This window comes from Notolepis coatsorum (assembly GCF_963971535.1).
Source record: "Notolepis coatsorum genome assembly, chromosome: 5".
Taxonomy (NCBI): domain Eukaryota; kingdom Metazoa; phylum Chordata; class Actinopteri; order Aulopiformes; family Paralepididae; genus Notolepis; species Notolepis coatsorum.
In genome coordinates, this window is record NC_140169.1 from 5,157,790 (window position 1) to 5,181,144 (window position 23,355).

The 23,355-nt window shown below is 44.4% G+C and overlaps 1 protein-coding gene across 1 annotated transcript in view; it reads left to right on the top strand.

Moving 5' to 3' along the window:
* The window catches only part of LOC311229255 (inactive dipeptidyl peptidase 10-like), a gene marked incomplete at both ends in the record, with an annotated part of 310,035 nt that overhangs the window by 182,489 nt on the left and 104,191 nt on the right, over positions 1-23,355 (top strand). The window contains 4 exons of the mRNA XM_084315322.1: positions 477-584; positions 1,042-1,130; positions 1,410-1,457; positions 17,409-17,530. Coding sequence (XP_084171448.1) covers positions 477-584; positions 1,042-1,130; positions 1,410-1,457; positions 17,409-17,530 — 367 coding nt within the window. The remainder of the gene's footprint in view (positions 1-476; positions 585-1,041; positions 1,131-1,409; positions 1,458-17,408; positions 17,531-23,355) is intronic.

The window sequence follows — 23,355 nt, forward strand, 5'->3', positions numbered from 1 at the left end:
GTATGCAAGGCAAAGATACACAGCACACTCAAACCTACAACAAAATGACTGGATCTGCTTTTATTTTTCAAATGCAATACATCTGTAAAGACACATCAAATGCCAAAACAAACACGTACATTTGACTCATACATACAATATAATTGCCTGTTTATTGAAATCTGAACAGTAGTAGTTTGTTTAATGGTTGAATGGAAGTGAATGAGAAGCCTGCCACCTGGGAGGAATGGTGGTGTTGTCAGCAGACAACAGGAACAGCAGTGGTCACTAATTTGCCTGTAAGAGACCTTAGATAGAGAGGTAAGACTGGTGAAACTTGACAATTTCTACTAAAGTGAAATATCCCTTTCCTTGAGTGTCCCAGTGTCCCCACGGGAATAATACATTTCTTCGTATTTACTGTCTGCTACTTTGAGTGCTCACTGTCTGCATAACAATAACAAGAAAATAAATATTAATCCTGGTTTTACCTCCAGAATGAAGAGCCAATACTCTCCAAGGATGGGACGATACTCTTCATGACCATGCCCATCAAACATGGTGGCCACGGGGCGTTCAGCCACATCACCATGGTATCTGCACAGGTGAAACTGGGAGAGGATACATTCAGTTAGGCTTTGTTGTTGGTCAACTCCTATAGGAAGACTCAGGGTCAACTCCTAGGGTTATCATCACAACTCTGTTCCCACGACTCTGTTACCACGACTCTGCTCAGCTCCAGTTGGAGTCAGGGTGGAACCACATACCCAGAACCCTTTCAGGTGTTTGATCTTGCATGAGAGTGGACTATTGAGATATTGAGATGTGAAGATTCTCATGAGGAATGGCTACTGACTACTAGCATGCTATAGAGTGGTCGAGTTACAATAGAACGGATATAGGATAGAATAATAATAATAAGATAGAATTCTGAGAAGACATTCCAAAAAGCGTATACCTGAAAAAACTGTGTTGCGTCTGGGATGGGGGCATGGGAGGTCATGTTTACACAGGTTATTATGGGGTGTTATTATGACTGTATGGTTATGTCGTGGGTTTCAGTCCAAGGACGAAGTGAACGTGCGCCACCTCACCTCAGGGAACTGGGAGGTTTCCCGAATCCTGGCCTATGATCAGAGCATCAACTCTGTGTGAGTATGAGTCACCTCACACTAGGGGTGTAACGATGCATCGATTAATCGAAATGCATCGATTCTAATGTGACGATTCAACTGCATCGATTTGAAAATGTTAGAATCGATCTAAATTAATCGAAATAATTTTTCTTTTCTTTTTTTGTGTGTATTGTTTTTATTGACCTATAGTCCATTCATGCTGACTGAATCAGTTCCCCCAGCCACATTTGTGTATTCAAATTCTTTTTGGGAATTAACTGATCCCAAGTAACTGGTTCACATCTTTTCTCCTAGTTATTTCCTGAGCTCAGAAGATGGCTCGACACAAAGCCAACTGTACAGGTAGGCATTTTTTAAAGCAATGTGAAAAACACGGGTGAACCTATGGAAATGTCAAAGTGTTTCAACGGGGCACTCAGTCTCCACAAGCCGTCAGAGTAGCTTCTATGTCTCTGCATTGTGTGGAACTGGAATGTGTCACCATTCTTCTATTATTTGGTGTTTTTCTTTGGTGAGGTGGAGAACACCACTCCACCGTCTCCCCTGAGTTGATATGTGGCTTACATAATTCTCACACTCGGCAAGGCGTGACTCACATAATACAGACAGAGGATGAAAGCATCCGCTAAATGATTGAATGACAATGCCTTGCAAAGTTATTGAGACTCTTGACCAATTCTCCCATTTTACTGAAGTGCGTATGCTATTGCGTTAATTGATATTTTGTGTGAAATTATATTTAAAAAAAAAACACTGATTCATTAAATAATGATTAAGAAAAGGAATTATCTTAAGGTGACATTGGTTTTATGTTTGAAAATACTATGAGCATAATACTAAACTAAAGTGAAATATGCTGTTTACATAGTGGCTCAGGTGGTTGAGCAGTTGTCTGGTAATCGGAAAGGTTCTCGGTTCACACTCCTCCCGGGCAGCGTGTCGAAGTGTCCTTAAGCAAGACACTAATTGCTCCCGATGAGCAGGTTGGCACCTTGCATGGTCGCCCTCTGCCGTCGGTGTGTGAATGTGTGAAGGAATGTGTGAATGTGAATGAATAATAATAATAATAACTTTATTTGTATAGCACTTTTCATACAGAGGTTGCAGTTCAAAGTGCTTCACAACAGTAAAAAATACAGGCATAAGCGAGCATAAAAAGATAGACAGGTAGAATCACAGTGTTTCACATTAGGATCTAGCATCCCAATAGGCTCTCCGCTTACAGTTTTCAGTAACACAAATAGTAAAAATAGTTTAAAATGATTCAGTTTAAAAATAGTAAAAAACAGGCATGAGCGAGCATAGCAAGATATGGCAAATCACAGTGTTTCACATTTGGATCTAGCATCCTAATAGGCTCTCTATTCAGTAATACTCCTGTAATTCCCAACATACTTCCCAGTACATATTGCTGTAACTTTAGTGATATTAGATCACAGGGACACGAACACACACTGTAACTTTAGTGATACTAGATCACAGGGACTCGAACCCACACTGTAACTTTAGTGATACTAGATCACAGGGACTCGAACCCACACTGTAACTTTAGTGATACTAGATCACAGGGACTCGAACCCACACTGTAACTTTAGTGATACTAGATCACAGGGACTCGAACCCACACTGTAACTTTAGTGATACTAGATCACAGGGACTCGAACCCACACTGTAACTTTAGTGATACTAGATCACAGGGACTCGAACCCACACTGTAACTTTAGTGATATTAGATCACAGGGACTCGAACCCATACTAAATAGTGGGACCTATTGCATGAACAAATAATCACAGTGTTTCACATTTGGATCTAGCAAATAATAAAAATAGTTTAAAATGATTCAGTTTAAAAATAGTCATCAGTAAGAAGTAAAAAGTGCAATAACCGACACATGAATTTGATAGGCAGTGTATAAGAGTAGGCAGGGTAAGAATAGTGCAGGTAAATACAAGTTGTGTCAGGATATCCCTGATGTTTCCTCTTGCCACTAGGTGGTAGCAGATATCTATCAGTGAAATGCCTGAGCAAAGAGATAGGTTTTAAGCTGTCTTTTAAAGATGTCTAGCGAGTTGGCTTCCCTGATGTTTTGGGGTAGTTTGTTCCATAGTTTTGGGGCATAGTTGATAAAGGCTGCATTACCGATCCTCTTTTGACTGCTTCTGAGAGCCTCTAGTAGTCCAGCAGCTGATGATCGCAGTGTTCTTGCTGGTGTGTAATTTATTAGAGTGTTGGCGATGTAGCTAGGTCCCTGTCCATTTAGAGCTTTGTATGTAAGGAGAAGGACCTTAAAGTCAATTCTAAATGTTACAGGAAGCCAGTGTAAAGCAGCTAAGACTGGACTAATGTGCTCTCTCCTTTTGGTTCTAGTTAGCAGTCGGGCTGCAGAGTTTTGGATTAGCTGAAGCCACTCTGTGGTTTTCTTATGGAGACCTGTGAAAAGTGCATTACAGTAGTCTAACCGGCTAGAAATGAATGCATGAATTAGCTTCTCAGCATCGTTCTGATTAATAAATGGTCGTACTTTTGCTATATTTCTGAGATGGAAGAACGATGTTTTCGTCACTTTGCTAATATGAGAATTGAAGTTCAGTTCTGAATCTATGATAACCCCAAGTAAGCAGTCTGTAATGGAGCTAATCGCTGTAGCATTTGGTTCAGCAGATATGTACAGTTGTGTATCATCCGCATAGCTATGGAAATCTACATTATGTTCTCTGATGATATCACCCAGCGGTAACATGTAAAGGGAGAAGAGTAAAGGACCTAAGCAACTCCCTTGTGCAACTCCATAGTTGTTGTCGTATATATCAGACATGTGATCTCCTAGTTTAACATAGAATTTCCTCCCTCTGATGTATGTTTTAAACCAGCCCAGCACATGTTCTGAGAAACCGACATGGTTTTCAAGACGATCGATTAGAATATCGTGATCGATTGTATCAAATGCTGCACTGAGATCTAACAGGATAAGGATGGAGATCTTATTCTCGTCAGAGTTTAGTCTGAGGTCACTGATTATTTTGGTGAGGGCAGTTTCAGTGCTATGATATTTTCTGAATCCTGACTGAAATTCTTCTAAGATGTTGTTTTCTTCAAGAAAGGAATTTATTTGAACTGAAACTGTGAGGTTTTGTCCTTTGCTCATCTACTCGCTCTGTTCCTTTAAGCCTTCTCGCTCTGTTCCTTTAAGCCTACTCGCTCTGTTCCTTTAGGTTTCTGTTAATCAATTTGAATTCCCTTCTCCTCACCTCACTAGCCCCCACCCTCGCGTTCGTTTGCTCTCAGCAGCCACACCCTTGGACTACCTGTCATTATGTGTTTGATTGGTCTGGTGCCGAACACACACTTTTAGTTCAAGTATCAATTACCTTCACGCACCTGATGTTTATTCTAATTAGTTCCCCTGTGGGCTTTAAGTACCTCGCTCTTCCCCTCTGTCCCTTGTCGGGTCGTCCCGTATCATTCCGTATCATATCCCTATCACCAAGACTCCTTCGGGAGGTTCTCTGTCTGTTTTATGCTGCTTTCATCTCCGGCGTGAGATGCACTCTAGCCTTCGCCTCCTGTCTCCGCCTGAAAGGAGACACTGGACTGCGCTCTCTAAAACTTCCACGGGAGGTATTCCAGTGTTCCACTTCAGACCTCCGCGCAGCAGACGTCCAGATGCGCATCCAGACCTCCGCGCAGCAGACGCCCAGACGCGCATTCAGACCTCCGCGCAGCAGACGCCCAGACGCGCATCCAGACCTCCGCGCAGCAGACGTGCTCCTCACTCCAGACGCGCATCGCTTCCTAATACTCTACGGGAGGATGCGTCTCTCCGAGCCAGGCGCGCTCTTCCGCGCAGACGTGCATCCAGACCTCCGCGCCGCAGACGCGCTCTTCACTCCAGACGCGCATCGCTTCCTAATACTCTACGGGAGGATGCGTCTCTCCGAGCCGGCGCGCTCTTCCGCGTACCGGCGCGTACTCCAAGCAGACGCGCACCCCTCAGACCTCCGCACCAGATGCGCCCTCCGTACCGGCGCGCACTCCAAGCAGTCGCGCACCACTCAGACCTCCGCGCCAGATGCGCCCTCCGTACCGGCGCGTACTCCAAGCAGTCGCGCACCACTCAGACCTCCGCTTGGACAACCCGTTTCCCGTGGCGACGCGCTCGCCCCGTTTTGATCCTTCTCTCTTTACGCACAGCGCCTGGGTGAGTTTTTATGACTGTCTTTGATCCTGTTCGTTTTTCGTGTGTTTAATGACACTGAAGATATCCTGCTTTTTGTCAGACTGTTACTCACCCAGCGTCAGCTTTTTGGATATTTCATTGGGATAATCTTTGGCCTCAACATCGCTCACTGTGTGTATACTCACAGAAGATATTATTCACTTGGATTAGTATTTTGGGACTTCACTCACAGTGTGTATATACACCGAAGATTCTGTTCACTTGGATTACTCTGTTTTTGGGACAAGTCACCTCTCCTGTCACCTGCTCTGTTCCCAACTGAACTCTGACCTAACCCTCTCCCTCTCTCCCTCTCGGTCCCGGTTACCACCCTCGGAGATCTGCCGAGAGAGATCTGCAGAGCGGTTCTGACGTCCACCGTCTGCTTCCTCAGACGAACTATCCCGGGAGAAGCTGCAGAGCAGCAACATTCATTAATGCTTGTGTTCCAAGGCCTTACCCTGTTTTCTCTGTCCCAGTATGCAGCTCCAGCCCTCGCCCTGTTCCAAGGCCTTACCCTGTTTTTCTCTAGTCCTCCTAGTCCTCCCTGTCTAGTCCCTCCAGTCCTCCCTCTCCCCAGCCCGCCTCCGTGGGCCTCTGTCCCTGTTTCCCCACTCTAGTCCTCCTAGTCCTCCCTGTCTAGTCCCTCCAGTCCTCCCTCTCCCCAGCCCGCCTCCGCGGGCCTCTGTCCCTGTTTCCCCACTCTAGTCCTCCTAGTCCTCCCTGTCCCCAGCCCGCCTCCGCGGGCCTCTGTCCCTGGTTTTCTCCTCCTAGTCCTCCTAGTCCTCCCTGTCCAGTTCCTCCTAGTCCTCCCTGTTTCCTTCCTTGTCCCTTGCCCCGGCCCTGTTCCGTTAGCCCTTCCGTTAGCCTTCCCTTAGCCTTCCCCTTAGCCAGCTCGCCTCTTAAAGGCACTGTACCTTTCCCTTCTTGTTATCCAGTAATTTGTGTTCTCCCTTAAAGGGACAGTGCCGTTTTTCTTTGTTATTCAATAAATGCCCAGTTCTTGGCTTACTCTCATACCTGTCTTGTGTTGTGCGATTGGGGTCGGTTACAAACCATAACAGTACGACCCGACCAATCGACGACCCCAGCCAGCACAGACGGTGTGGTTGAGTTTGCCTTTTTTTTTGTTTGTTCCCTCTAGTTCCCCTGTTAGCTTCCCTGTTAGCCCTGTTAGCTCCCATGTTAGCCCTGTTAGCTTCCCTGTTAGCCCTGTTGGCTTCCCTGCAGCTTGTTAGGCCTCTACTACTGGCATAGGCCCTGTAGCTAGCCATGCCCAGGCAGCTAACCCAGTCCCTCAGCAGGGCCCCAGTCTGCTAGCTTTGCCCCGGCTGCTAGCACAGCCTCTATGTTAATGCAGCCCTTGCTGCTGGCATAGGCCCTGTAGCTAGCCATGCCCAGGCAGCTAACCCGGTCCCTCTGCATGGCCTCCACTTTTTGTGTAGCCTTCCCACTGCTAGGACTGCCCTTTCAGCTAGCAAGGTCAGTTTTTCCCACTGCTAGGACTGCCCTTGCAGCTAGCAAGGTCAGTTTTCCCACTGCTAGGACTGCCCTTTCAGCTAGCAAGGTCAGTTTTCCCACTGCTAGGACTGCCCTTTCAGCTAGCAAGGTCAGTTTTTTCCCACTGCTAGGACTGCCCTTTCAGCTAGCAAGGTCAGTTTTCCCACTGCTAGGACTGCCCTTTCAGCTAGCAAGGTCAGTTTTCCCACTGCTAGGACTGCCCTTTCAGCTAGCAAGGTCAGTTTTTCCCACTGCTAGGACTGCCTTTTCAGCTAGCAAGGTCAGAGTTTTTTCCCACTGCTAGGACTGCCCTTTCAGCTAGCAAGGTCAGTTTTCCCACTGCTAGGACTGCCCTTTCAGCTAGCAAGGTCAGTTTCCCCACTGCTAGGACTGCCCTTTCAGCTAGCAAGGTCAGTTTTCTCACACTGCTAGGACTGCCCCTTCAGCTAGCAAGGTCAGTTCCCCACAGCTAGGACTGTCCTTCCAGCTAGCTTGTTCTCTCATGCTGGTCCAGCCCTGTCTGCCAGCCTAGCTCCGGCAGCTAGCGCAGCCTCTATGTTAATGTAGCAGTACAGCTAGCATAGGCCCTGTAGCTATCAGTGCTCTGGCAGCTACCCTTTCCCTCTGCTAGCCCCTTCCCTGTTCCCCTCTCCAGTGCCCCTGTTCCAGCCCTGTCTGCTAGCCTAGCTCCGGCAGCTAGCGCAGCCTCTATGTTGATGTAGCAGTACAGCTAGCATAGGCCCTGTAGCTATCAGTGCCCTGGCAGCTACCTTCCCTCTGCTAGCCCTTTTCCCGGTGCTCCTCTAGTTACCCCTCAGCTCCTCTGGTTACCCCTCAGCTACCCTACTTACCCCTCAGCTACCATGGTTACCCCTCAGCTCCTCTGGTTACCCCTCAGCTCCTCTAGTTACCCCTCAGCTACCCTAGTTACCCCTCAGCTCCTCTTGTTACCCCTCGGCTTCCCTAGTTACCCCTCGGCTACCCTGCCACAGTTGCTAGCCCCACTTTTGTTGTGGCTTCCCCTGCTGGCTTGGCCCAGTACCTTTGGTTTGTTGCCTTGTTTTTTCCCCCTGCCCCTCTGTCTGTGTTTTTGGGTCGCCGGGTGGCTCCCGTGGAGGGGGGGTACTGTGAGGTTTTGTCCTTTGCTCACCTACTCGCTCTGTTCCTTTAAGCCTTCTCGCTCTGTTCCTTTAAGCCTACTTGCTCTGTTCCTTTAGGTTTCTGTTAATCAATTTGAATTCCCTTCTCCTCACCTCACTAGCCCCCACCCTCGCGTTCGTTTGCTCTCAGCAGCCACACCCTTGGACTACCTGTCATTATGTGTTTGATTGGTCTGGTGCCGAACACACACTTTTAGTTCAAGTATCAATTACCTTCACGCACCTGATGTTTATTCTAATTAGTTCCCCTGTGGGCTTTAAGTACCTCGCTCTTCCCCTCTGTCCCTTGTCGGGTCGTCCCGTATCATTCCGTATCATATCCCTATCACCAAGACTCCTTCGGGAGGTTCTCTGTCTGTTTTATGCTGCTTTCATCTCCGGCGTGAGATGCACTCTAGCCTTCGCCTCCTGTCTCCGTTTGCCTGAAAGGAAACACTGGACTGCGCTCTCTAAAACTTCCACGGGAGGTATTCCAGTGTTCCACTTCAGACCTCCGCGCAGCAGACGTCCAGACGCGCATCCAGACCTCCGCGCAGCAGACGCCCAGACGCGCATTCAGACCTCCGCGCAGCAGACGCCCAGACGCGCATCCAGACCTCCGCGCAGCAGACGTGCTCCTCACTCCAGACGCGCATCGCTTCCTAATACTCTACGGGAGGATGCGTCTCTCCGAGCCAGGCGCGCTCTTCCGCGCAGACGCGCATCCAGACCTCCGCGCAGCAGACGCCCAGACGCGCATTCAGACCTCCGCGCAGCAGACGCCCAGACGCGCATCCAGACCTCCGTGCAGCAGACGTGCTCCTCACTCCAGACGCGCATCGCTTCCTAATACTCTACGGGAGGATGCGTCTCTCCGAGCCAGGCGCGCTCTTCCGCGCAGACGCGCATCCAGACCTCCGCGCAGCAGACGCGCTCTTCACTCCAGACGCGCATCGCTTCCTAATACTCTACGGGAGGATGCGTCTCTCCGAGCCGGCGCGCTCTTCCGCGCAGACGCGCTCTTCACCCCAGACGCGCATTCAGACGCACTCCAGATGCATCCTCCGTACCGGTGCGTACTCCAAGCAGACGCGCACCCCTCAGACCTCCGCGCCAGATGCGCCCTCCGTACCGGCGCGCACTCCAAGCAGTTGCGCACCACTCAGACCTCCGCGCCAGATGCGCCCTCCGTACCGGCGCGTACTCCAAGCAGTCGCGCACCACTCAGACCTCCGCTTGGACAACCCGTTTCCCGTGGCGACGCGCTCGCCCCGTTTTGATCCTTCTCTCTTTACGCACAGCGCCTGGGTGAGTTTTTATGACTGTCTTTGATCCTGTTCGTTTTTCGTGTGTTTAATGACACTGAAGATATCCTGCTTTTTGTCAGACTGTTACTCACCCAGCGTCAGCTTTTTGGATAGTTCATTGGGATAATCTTTGGCCTCAACATCGCTCACTGTGTGTATACTCACCGAAGATATTATTCACTTGGATTAGTATTTTGGGACTTCACTCACAGTGTGTATATACACAGAAGATTCTGTTCACTTGGATTACTCTGTTTTTGGGACAAGTCACCTCTCCTGTCACCTGCTCTGTTCCCAACTGAACTCTGACCTAACCCGCTCCCTCTCTCCCTCTCGGTCCCGGTTACCACCCTCGGAGATCTGCCGAGAGAGATCTGCAGAGCGGTTCTGACGTCCACCGTCTGCTTCCTCAGACGAACCATCCCGGGAGAAGCTGCAGAGCAGCAACATTCATTAATGCTTGTGTTCCAAGGCCTTACCCTGTTTTCTCTGTCCCAGTATGCAGCTCCAGCCCTCGCCCTGTTCCAAGGCCTTACCCTGTTTTTCTCTAGTCCTCCTAGTCCTCTCTGTCTAGTCCCTCCAGTCCTCCCTCTCCCCAGCCCGCCTCCGCGGGCCTCTGTCCCTGTTTCCCCACTCTAGTCCTCCTAGTCCTCCCTGTCTAGTCCCTCCAGTCCTCCCTCTCCCCAGCCCGCCTCCGCGGGCCTCTGTCCCTGTTTCCCCACTCTAGTCCTCCTAGTCCTCCCTGTCCCCAGCCCGCCTCCGCGGGCCTCTGTCCCTGGTTTTCTCCTCCTAGTCCTCCTAGTCCTCCCTGTCCAGTTCCTCCTAGTCCTCCCTGTTTCCTTCCTTGTCCCTTGCCCCGGCCCTGTTCCGTTAGCCCTTCCGTTAGCCTTCCCTTAGCCTTCCCCTTAGCCAGCTCGCCTCTTAAAGGCACTGTACCTTTCCCTTCTTGTTATCCAGTAATTTGTGTTCTCCCTTAAAGGGACAGTGCCGTTTTTCTTTGTTATTCAATAAATGCCCAGTTCTTGGCTTACTCTCATACCTGTCTTGTGTTGTGCGATTGGGGTCGGTTACAAACCATAACAGAAACTATCTTTTCAAGTACTTTACTAATGAATGGTAGGTTGGATATTGGACGATAATTTGCCATTTCATTACTATCCAAGTTAGGTTTTTTTTAGTAATGGCTTTACAACTGCTGTTTTAAAGGCATCCGGGAAAATACCAGTCCTAAGGGAAGTGTTTATGATATCTAGCACAGGACTTGAAACACTATTAAATACCTGTTTGAAGAAAGCTGTAGGTATAGGGTCAATGTCTGAGGTGGAGGAGTTACATTCTGAGACAGTTTTGCAGAGTACATCTAATGTGATGCATGTGAAACTTCTCATGGTTACATTGCACGGTTTGCCGCAATCAGCTTTATTTCCATCATGAGTAATGCTGGCCCTGATCAAGGTTATTTTGTTGTTAAAGAATAGTGCAAGTTCTTCACACTTAACCGTTGATGACTGAGGAGGTGTAGGGGCAGTGTTGAGTAGTACATTAATAGTGGAAAAGAGGATTCTGGAGTTTCCAGCATTTTCTGTAATGATTTTAGAGAAGTAATCTTTCCTTGCTAAGCGGATGGTTTTATTATAAGCAGTTAAAGCATTTTTGTATATATCACAGCATATGGTGGGTTTTGTTTTTCTCCATTTTCGCTCTGCTGCACGACATTTCCTTTTTTCTTCGTTGACCGTATTATAGTTTAACCAGGGCGAGGCTCTAGTTTTCTTCTTTTTAGTTTTTAATGGGGCGACAGAATTTAATATAGATGACATTGCATCATTGAGATTTTCTACCATTTCATTTAGAGAGCTGTCATGATTGTGTGGTTCATGTAGTCTGATAAGATCAATGAACTTTGATTCAGCTTTGTCGTTTAAGAGCCTCTTTTTAACTATGATTTCTTTTTTTGTTTTAGTAAGGGTTATTTGAGTATCAAAAAATATACAGTGATGGTCGGAGAGAGGTAATTCAGTTATTGAGATATTTGTTATGCTTAGCCCAGTTGTTGTTATAACTAAGTCTAGTGTATTCCCAAGCCTGTGAGTTGCATTTGTTATATGCTGTATTAGGTCAAAGCTATCCAGTAGATTTTTTAGTTCTATAGTTTTGGAGTCTGTTTTCTTATTAAAATGGATGTTCAAGTCTCCATTTAGGATCACCTTATCATATCCGGTAACACATAGTGAGATCAGTTCAGAGAGCTCCTGTATAAATATTGGTGAGTGTCTAGGCGGGCGGTATATTGTGACAATAATAGTTGATTCTGTTTTTAGTTCAATGGCAAGATATTCCATTGACATGAACTCGCCTAGTTCTGTGATTCTAAACAAGAGTTTTGAGGAGAAGATTGCTGCAACTCCTCCGCCCCTTTTATTTTTTCTGGGTATTTGAAAAAAGTCTGGTGGACAAGCTTCTATCATTATTGATGTAGCTGTGTCATTATTTAGCCATGTCTCTACTAGGCAGATACAATCTAAGTTATTTTCTTTAATCAGATCATTTACTAAGAATGTTTTATTATTCAGTGATCTGACATTTAGGAAAGCTAATTTTATTTGTTGGACTTCTTTAGAGGAGGTCTGCTTTGGCTTGACCGTGATGGCCCTGAGGTTAATAGCAGGTAAACGCATTGATGGTGTATATTTTTCAACATGCCATTGGCTGGTTATGATTACTGGTATGTTTTGAGAGATGGCATGGCAATTGTGCTATACTGCACTGCACTGACTGTACTGTGCTTTCGGGGACATTTGATCAGACGAGATGGCCTTGTGTGATATGGGGGGGGGGGGGGGGGGGGGACGCCTTGTGCTGCTGCACTTCGTGGTGAGATTGTGTCCTTCATGACTATCTCTCGTGCTGGTATGAGCTTAATATTCTTGGAGGCCATCAAGGCATGACGCATGTTTGCTGCTAGGAGCTTTGAACCTAAGCGATTTGGGAAGAAGCCATTTCTTTGAAAACGTTCTGGGTTATTCCAGAAAACATTGAAGTTGTCAATGAATTTCAGGCCGTGTACAAGACATGTAGCCCCTAACCATGAATACAAATTTAGGAGTCGACTGAATGCTTCTTGTCCTCTGCGAAAGCATGCAATTGGTCCACTGATGGACACATCAGTGTCTATGTACACAGACTGATGTTTGTCTAGTGTGTTCATTAAACGTGTGAAATCGTCTTTCAAAGTCTCTGTGCCAGTCTTCTTTCGCAGGATGTCAAACGATCCAGAGTGAATGACAATTTTTGTTATTCCCGGTCTGATTAGTGTTGGAAGTTTTTCGGCCAAACTCTTTCACAGATGTATTGTCTAGACAGATATTTTCTGTGTTTGCCATCTCCACATACCTTGTTGTGGAATCTCCAATCAGTATGCAGTCTATTTTCTGTGTGAGGTTAGCATTTTTCTTTCCAACAGTTTTGGGGCCGTTTGTTTTTGGGCTAGGCCTAGTCTGCCGGTTCTTTCCACAGTCCTGTGGCCTTGGTGAAGCCTCGTTAGCCTTCTCAATAGCCGGCATGTTAACGCTGGTCCCGTACCTTCGGCGTTGGCTACCGCAACGTTCTCCTCTGCGCATGATAGTCTCTTCGCTGTTAGCCGTTCGCTCGGTCTGGGTCGTGTTTGCTAGCCGTGTCGCTCGTGGCTCTGTTTTCCTCGTCGTCTCGTCGTTAGCGTGTGCTCCGAATGAATGAACACTTTATTTAACAGATTGCAGAATGGGTACAATACAGTACGGCTCAATACACACAATTGTTAAGGGGATGCAGACCAGAGAAAGACGTTTGTCTTGTTTACATCAGGGTCCCCCATTTTCAATTCATAGTGACATTTATGACATACACAACATACATAACATCATGACATTTATGGCATAGGGACATACATGACATATACAGGTATATAGTACTGTTACATTTGTGACATATATGATATGAAAATATACAGTACTGTTACCCATAGATCCTGACAGAGAGTATATACATATGATGGGGAGGATACTGTACATTAGGAGGGGGTGGGTGGGTGGGAGAGAAATATACATACGGTTGGGAGAGAATATATACATACGGTGGGGAGGAGACTGTACATTAGGAGGGGGTGGGTGGGTGGGAGAGAAATATACATACGGTGGGAAGAGAATATATACATACAGTGGGGATGAGACTGTCTATTAGGAGGGGCTGGGGTTGGGGGGGTTTGGACATTTACGGTGGCCAGTTTCGAATTGCAGCCTCCCGTAGGTGCTCTTTTAGAGTGGTTTTGAATGTGGGTAGGGATTCACATTCCTTACAGCTTTGGGTAGGGCGTGTGAGGAACCAAAATTGTAAAGTGCTTTGGATAAAAGCGCTATATAAAAATGCACCATTTACATACAGGCTAGGGATGGTTATTTACTCTTTTATGTAGGCTATACAAAATGATTGTTCAGTTATATCCATATAAAACTCACACATCTCAAAGTTGTTTTCTGTTTAGTTTGTTTGTTTTCATTTTTTTAAATGGAGGGATTTGCCCTCAAGCTGTTGCAAAGAGATTAATGAGCGTATCCTCAACATGCCGTTTATTTCAAACGGTTGCTTCCAGAAATATAATGCAATGGTTTTCTGAATGAAGGGTTATATCCTTACCGCGTTATAGAAGGCAGAAGGCTTGTAGTGTTGTGACCAAATGCAGGATAGCATGCAGATTTTGCGGGACAGTAAAGTAAAACTGAATACAATAGGTAAGAATAAAGGTTATTGTAGACGTTTGTTAAATGAATAGCTTCAATTTCATAAAACCATTAATGTCACTTTGTTTTACAGTTTCATGTTAATTTGTTTAGACTAATTATTAATGTTGTTGTTGTTTTTGTTATTATTATTATTATTATTATTATTATTATTATTATTATTATTATTATTATTATTATTATTATTATTATTATTATTATTATTATTATTATTATTATTATTATTATTATTATTATTATTATTATTATTATTACTTTGATTATTATTGTTATTATTATTATCTTATTATTATCTTAATATTATGAAAATTGTTTTATGAACTTATTTCACTTTACTTTTGTTTTTGTGTTTTTTTTTTATCCAATGATTTAATGAGTTGAGGCCCCGTATCGGCCCATCTGGGTATCTTGCCTCTACTCAGCACCTTTATACACTTTCTGTCATGGTCGATGTTTTTACTGTTTTCCTGAAATGGTAAAAAAAATATATATATATAAGCATTTAGATTAATTAACTAATTTATTAACCATAGATAGAACACTAACATCATTCAAAATCACACTACCACTAAAGTCGGGCAAATTGCAATATACCCCCATAAAACATCTTCAAAATATCTTAAAGTAGAACAATACATGGCAAACTGAGGTAGTCTTCTTTTATTTTTCAATTAAGGCTGTCAATCTATTAAAATATTTAATCTGATTAATCGCATGATTGTCCATAGTTAATTGTGATTAATCGCAAATTAATCGCATATTTTTTATCTGTTCTAAATCTACCTTAAACAGATATTTTTAATCTTTTTAAGTTTTACTACTCTTATCAACAAGTGCTGGCTTTATGCAGCCATTTAACACAAAAGGATGACCCTCTTGCATTGCAAATTTGAATCAAATTAAAAACAGAGTGATGCACAAAATAACTTAAAAGAAAATAATAATTTAAAACAATGAATAAAGTGTGCATGAAATAATAGGGGAAAGAAAACGTTAGGAACTTGTTACATTCACCCACACAAGGGCTGAGGACTCACCCCCCCCGCCCCCCCCTCTCTCACGCACGCACGCACGCACGCACGCACGCACGCACGCACGCACGCACGCACGCACGCACGCACGCACGCACGCACGCACGCACGCACGCACACACACACACACACACACACACACACACACACACACACACACACACACACACACACACACACACACACACACACACACACACACTCCCAGCTCTCTTTCTCTTTCTGAAAATCACCCGACATTAGTGTACTAACGGTTAAAAGCACAGTAGGCTAAGTAGGTCAAACTGGCGAAATGGTTCAGCAGCAGAAACACTGAAGAACAGAACATAGATTGTAGACTGATATAAATGATGTCTTCATAGTTGTGCTCCCAAAACACAAATGAGTTTTCAGCACCATGGAGAGTGCAGTGATGCAGATAGGCCTTTTGAGGAATTTATATTTATTTCTAGACCATGCTGCTTAGAGCCTTCTGACGAAGAGGATGTTTATAAAACTCTTGGCATGTCAGAGAGAAATACATTTTGACTTGAATCTCGCTCTTGTATAAAGCCTAAAGGCCTACATCATTTGACTGTACACACATCAGTTTAGCATGCATTACTTAGTAGTCTGTTGAATGAATGAATGAATGAAAACTTTATTAACAGATTGCAGAATGGGTACAGTGCAGTACAGCTCAATACATACAATTGTTAAGGGGATGCAGACCAGAGAAAGACTTTCGTCTTGTTTCCACCAGGGTCCCCCATTTCCAATTCATCGTAACATATATGACATACATGACATACAGATAGACAGTACTGCTACATCTATACATTTATGACATACCAGATTTGCAATTACAGTACTGTATTTGTGATACAAAAAGAGACCAGAAAGAAAAGAGTATATACATTAGGCGTAGAAACTGTACATTGGATTGGGTAGGTGGGGGTGGGACTGTACATTGGAGGTGGTTGGGGGGGGGGGGGGGGGGGGGGTAGGAGTGGGGGGGGGGGGGGTGTTGGCGGGGGTTGTGTTCGGACATTTACAGGGGCCAGTTTCGAGTTGCAGTCTCCCTTAGGTGTTTTTTGAGAGTGTTTTTGAAAGTGGGTAGTGATTCACATTCCTTTACAGCTTTGGGTAGGGCGTTCCACATTGATGTGGCATAATTGCGAAATGTGTTTAGTCCCTTGTTTGAGCCGAATCTGGGTTTAACATGATTTGTGGATATATCACACTTAATCACTTGTACATTGCATATTGATATTGTACTTTACTGTTACCTTTGCACTCTGGTTAGATGACAACTTATTTTTGTTGTACTGTACTTGTATGATGACCATCAGGGACATGCACAGGACTTTAGAGGGGCAGGTGCTCAAAGGATGAAAAGGGCACTGGGGTTGTGCGTTTCCGAAGCGAGTGTGCAAAGCGGGGGGGGGGGGGGGGGGGGGGGGGGGGGGGCGTTTTTTTTGGGCGGGGGGGCCCCCTTTTTATGCTTTTTGGGGGGTTTTGGTGATCAAATAGTGAATATTGAACTATAATAATCAGTGCAGGAGCTCACTTATCCTTGAAAGACACTTTTATCACTGACTTAAAAAAAAGTTATAATAGAATTAAAAAGAAATTGGCATAAAAAGGGCAGGTGCTCGAGCACCCTTTGGGCTCTATGTGTGCACGTGCCTGATGACAATACATTTTAATCTAATCTAATCTAATCTAATCTCTGAATGTCTCTACAGGGTCTCCACCATGGATCTAATCTAATCTAATAACTGAATGTCTCTACAGGGTCTCCACCATGGATCTAATCTAATCTAATAACTGAATGTCTCTACAGGGTCTCCACCATGGATCTAATCTAATCTAATAACTGAATGTCTCTACAATGTCTCCACCATGGATCTAATCTAATCTAATATCTCTCCACCATGGATCTAATCTAATCTAATATCTCTCCACCATGGATCTAATCTAATCTAATATCTGAATGTCTCTACAGGGTCTCCACCATGGAACAAATCTAATCTAATCTCTGAATGTCTCTACAGGGTCTCTCTCCACCATGGAACTAATCTAATCTCTGAATGTCTCTACAGGGTCTCCACCATGGATCTAATCTAATCTAATCTTTGAATGTCTCTGCAGGGTCTCTCTCCACCATGGATCTAATCTAATCTAATATCTCTCCACCATGGATCTAATCTAATCTAATATCTGAATGTCTCTACAGGGTCTCCACCATGGAACAAATCTAATCTAATCTCTGAATGTCTCTACAGGGTCTCTCTCCACCATGGATATAATCTAACCTAATCTCTGCATGTCTCTACATACAGGGTCTCCACCATGGATCCATTTCACAGAGAATGCCTCAGCTGCTCTCTCTTCCAGCCACGCTGCTCCTACTACGACGTCACCATCAACCCGGACTATCGGCGTGCTCTGCTGAACTGCAGAGGTAACGCTTCTCTACGGTCATCATTTTCAATCATATTCCATTGTGTCGAGGGTTGTTCGAAAAAGGACCATCACGCCTATAGTGGCCGTACTATAAAGATACATAGTTTGTCAGGCTTACACACTATAACATTGTCCTTATGGCAGTGGATTGTACATGTTGATGATCTGAAAAGACTTTATTGCAATAAAAAAAAAAAGTGGTGTAGGCGGCTGGGTAGCGTAGCACTCAGCGGTACCTCCGGCTTGGTCAGTCATCCCTACTAACACAATGGACCTGTCTCAAAACCCTGCCCTCTTTTCTTGATCCTCCAATCACAGCTGTCGCTTACCTCTGACTTCCTCGTACAAACAAAGTTTGTACGAGGAAGTCCGAGGTAAGCGACAGCTGTGATTGGAGGATCAAGAAAAGGGGCAGGGTTTGAGATAGGTTTATTGGCAGTGCTAGCGGGTGGGTAGCCGGAGGGGTAAGTGTCCTGGTCGTTGTAAACTGCGACTCCTACTGGTCGGTCGGGGAGCCTGGTCAGCAGGGTTACTTTTCCCCAGTGAAACTCCTCGCTGTCAGGTGAAAAGGAGCGGCTGGTGACTCCACATGTATCGGAGGAGGCATGTGGTAGTTCTACACCCTCCCCAGGCCGACAGTGGGGCAATGCGCGCAACGGCCAGGAAGGGAATTGGCATAACGACTAAATTGGGATGGGTGAAAAATACAGAAAGTATTAGAATAATAATAATTAAAACAAAATTTAATAATATCTTTTTTAAATAGTGGTGTATGTTCACAACTATTAACCTAGCTGCCCTGGAGTCTAGGAATAACACATGCGTATAATAACACATGGAGTATACTAGTATACTAAATGAGTTCTTAAAATGGGTGGCATTAAAGGTTCTATAGAACTTGGGCTGGACCGTGTACGTCAGGGGTCGGCAATTAGGTCTGGCCACGGGCCAAATTTTCCCCAAGCCATTGAATGGCGGGCCAGGACCAAAAATGGCTAATTTAATATAATGATAGTGAAAAATTCAGCACTGTGGCGGGTGCATAGTACACATAATAATAATAATAATAATAATAATAATAATAATAATAATAATAATAATAATAATAATAATAATAATAATAATAATAATAATAATAATAATAATAATAATAATAATAATAATAATAATAATAATAATAATAATAATAATAATAATAATAATAATAATAATAATAATAATAATAATAATAATAATAATAATAATAATAATAATAATAATAATAATAATAATAATAATAATAATAATAATAATAATAATAATAACTTTATTTGTATAGCACTTTTCATACAGAGGTTGCAGTTCAAAGTGCTTCACAACAGTAAAAAATACAGGCATAAGCGAGCATGATGCACTCGCAAATGGGGGACCCTGATGTAAACAAGACAAATGCCTTTCTCTGGTCTGCATCCCCTTAACAATTGTGTGTATTGAGCCGTACTGTATTGTACCCATTCTGCAATCTGTTAATAAAGTTTTCATTCATTCATTCATTCATGAACAGCAGATCAGCTGTTGCAGATCACCGCGGCGAGTGATGAACAGCAGATCAGAATGCATGAAAACACGTCCCATAACTGCCCTGGGCTTGTTTCAGTCCTCCAAAATCTGTGCTAATGTTTGAAACATGTCAAATATCCACTCGCCGCCCTCCAATTCCAGATTGGCGTTGCATGCAGCTACTTTATCTGCCAACTTGAACACAGTTGTCATCATTGCCTCGTTTGCTATCATGTCGCCACATATTATGCAGAGAGGACCTCGGCACGCAAGACCTGTTGCGATAAACCCGTATTTTAAGTATGACTCCTGTTTATTAAAAGAAGCTTTATGTGTCTTGGAGGTCGTAGGCTCCTCTTCTGGCTCCTCAGTTGGTATTTCCCTGTTGCAAAGAAGCTATCCAAAGACGTTTGTTTTGTTTTTGCACACATTTTTGCTAACGTTAATCGCTCGCATCCTGAAAGCGGAAGTGAAAGTGCGTTAGGGAAAATATACACGCGGCCCGGTGGGACTATTCCATTGGTTCTCCCAGTCCACGTGACCATTTCTAGCATTTCAATTGGCTATAGAGACAGACATAGATATGATGAATAGATAGATACAGCTTCACAAAGACACTCTGGCGTCACAAGTGAATATTTCCCGTGCGTAAAATAAATATCATATTCTCAAAATAAACTGACGGGCCAGAAATGATTGCTGGCGGGCCAATGTCGGCCCGCGGGCCTCCTATTTCCGACCCCTGGTGTACGTGTTCCTCTGACGTACTGTACTTCCACATTTACCATTTATCATCTTGGGAGATTGAGCATTCCATTATGGATCGTGATCAACTACTTACAAACATGGACCAAATTGAAAAAAGACTGTCCGGAGAAGTCCGAAAATGTTGCCATTTGTACAACACAACGCAGCACAGCCACCTAGTGGTTTGGCGGTGTACTGCAACCCACGTGTTGAACTGACTTGGAAGTATGTCGGTCTAGCTCCCACGTGCAAAATATTGCCCGGCGTTGAAGCATATCACGGCCTTAAGGCAGAGGGAGAAATGAGATGCCCTTTTTGAGGAACAATCAGCTTTGTATGGGGAAGCTGTCTTCCTCCTTTAAACATCCCCCCATACAATCAACAATTGTCCTTAGCTCCTGTTCGTACACCAAAGATGTCCGTCTAGTCTTCGACATTTCCAACACAGTCAATAGATTTCAATAGATCCTAACGCACTCTCTAGAGGAGGCTCTGCTCCTGTGTCTGAGGGCCTCTCTAGAGGAGGCTCTGCTCCTGTGTCGGAGGGCCTCTCTAGAGGAGGCTCTGCTCCTGTCAGGTGTCGGAGGGCCTCTCTAGAGGAGGCTCTGCTCCTGTCAGGTGTCTGAGGGCCTCTCTAGAGGAGGCTCTGCTCCTGTCAGGTGTCTGAGGGCCTCTCTAGAGGAGGCTCTGCTCCTGTCAGGTGTCTGAGGGCCTCTCTAGAGGAGGCTCTGCTCCTGTCAGGTGTCGGAGGGCCTCTCTAGAGGAGGCTCTGCTCCTGTCTGGTGTCTGAGGGCCTCTCTAGAGGAGGCTCTGCTCCTGTGTCTGAGGGCCTCTCTAGAGGAGGCTCTGCTCCTGTCTGGTGTCTGAGGGCCTCTCTAGAGGAGGCTCTGCTCCTGTCAGGTGTCTGAGGGCCTCTCTAGAGGAGGCTCTGCTCCTGTCAGGTGTCTGAGGGCCTCTCTAGAGGAGGCTCTGCTCCTGTCTGGTGTCTGAGGGCCTCTCTAGAGGAGGCTCTGCTCCTGTCTGGTGTCTGAGGGCCTCTCTAGAGGAGGCTCTGCTCCTGTCAGGTGTCTGAGGGCCTCTCTAGAGGAGGCTCTGCTCCTGTCAGGTGTCTGAGGGCCTCTCTAGAGGAGGCTCTGCTCCTGTCTGGTGGTCCTCTCTAGAGGTCTTCAGGTTTTTGCCCCGAACCCTCGAAAACCTGGGGTTCCTCCTGACCTGATACTAAAGTATTGAAGCCAATCACCAGAGCGAGTATGATCAGATGTGTCAAAGCCAACATTCATTATTAACCTTTGTGATATAAGGGAGTGATCAACTGTGTTAAATGTTTTTGACAGATCTACAAAAAGGGCAGCACAGTGTTTTTCTTTTGTCAAGGTCAGATATTATTATACTTTACTCATTTAATTATTTAGTAGATTGTTTTGCAGTGATTCCAGGATGCTAGGAACTATACACAATGACAATGAAAGATTAAAGACATGAGTTATTTGTTCGGTAATTAATGGAGCAGCTAACCAGTGAAAAAAATCCATCTTATCCTCTCCAGTTGATTCCCTGGTATCAATGGTCTGTAGTGCTTCAAAAACAACACTGGAAGAGAAAGGCTGCAAGGAAAACTACGAGGCATGCCTCACAGCGTGCACCAGCTCATGACCGCCAACAGGGGGTTCCGTTTAATTATTATCAAACAAATGACCGGCTTCATCAAAGTGCTTAATTCCCGACATATGGCGCTGTGTACTGTGTTGGTTAAAAGGCCAACGCTTTAAAGTACAGGAATACGTGGCGGTGATTGCAGGGCTAAAACTATATTATATATTATAGCTATGGATATAATACTATTGCCCATTTGACATCAAGTATCTATCAATCAATATGTGAAAAATAAAAAAAAATGTCATCCATACATTCCTGTTTCATACCATGGTGAATATAAGTATAGTTTTAGAGCGGTCTAGGTAATTCCCAAAAGGCTGCGTAATAGCCATATGCGTGTATTCTACTAAAAACGTTGTTGTTTCTTGCCTGGACTAGCTACTATTCTCAAAACAAATCTAGATTATAGGTATTATGTTTCATCATGAATGCATGAAAGGGGGGGGGGGGGAGTCATTTTTATGCTTTGATCGTCACCACCGGAATACGTTACACAGTACATTACACACATATGCTCCGATCGCAATGAAGGAATTCTTGGATCAATGCAAGATTGATACCATATAGCCCTTACCTTGACTAGGATGTACACCAAAAAGAATATTCCAATTATCTGATTGCCATTCTAAGTATTGATGTAAATCGTGTCGCCAACATAATCCAACAAAGAACATGAATCGGGAGTGTTTTATTATTAATAATCCATGCGTTATAACCGCTCGTCATGCCCGACAATGAAAAGTCTGCCCGGACCTATATAATCAACGCACACCCGAATACACAGAGTTTCAAAGGATGTGCAATACCGGCCGCAACCTACCAGGCAGCAGTGTTGGACTTTTGCGATCTCAGACCTATTCCCAATGATAACATCAGGCTCCCTGGATGGATAATGAATGGAAATATCGAATAAAAGAAATAACGATGAAAACCCGACTTTTCTCGGGTTTGGCGCTCAAACGTCTGCGAGTTAACCCGACTTTATTCGGTTCTGGCGTACATTGAGTTAAAGGCCAGAAAAATCGATTTCTGCTCAGATATTAACCATTCAATTCTACATGCATAGGTAAATATGATATATGATAACCTATTCCTTTATTGATCCCCTTGGGAACATTTGGGAATTAGTATTAATCTTGCTCTTGTTTGAATTTACTGCCTTCCTAAAATGTTGAATGATCTGAATATGAGCTAGCGATTAAATTCAAATAGTAGTTTGATTCATTACCACATATGTAAATTTATTTCTAACTTAAAATATGACTTACTAGTTACGCTGTTGGCTAGTATGACTACTACCATACTGTCTTTATACCTGTATCACTGTACATATTATACTACAACTCTGTACATACATCTAATTAGCACTACACTCAGTAGTACTCATTTGTATATTTTGTACCCAGTTTAATCACCTGATTGATGACGAAAGATGTTCGTCAACGAAGGTTTTTTTCATGACGACGAGACGTGACGTCACGTTATTGAAGATGCATGTCACGCTAACGAGACTAAATTGTTTATTAAATATCGTTGACCACAACTGAGGACACGAAAATGTAATTTACAAAAACCAGGACGAAATTTATCTTTATGTATGTTGATATTGTTGACTAAAACAAGACGAGACAAAATAATTATAACTTTTCTTAATGCCATCGTCTAGACTAGAGCAGTGTGACCGGGAGCTCTGTTATTAGCATTCGCTGGAGCTATTTGAAAAGCTAGTTTTAGCTGAACGTTACCTTGGCTAAAGTTGGGACTATTCATAATCCAGCTGCAGACCTGCAAGCAAAGTACAGCAAGTTGGCAAAGGAGTATTCCAAGGTAAATCACTTATTCACCAGTAACGTTACAATGTTTGTATTTCCATCTAGCTCG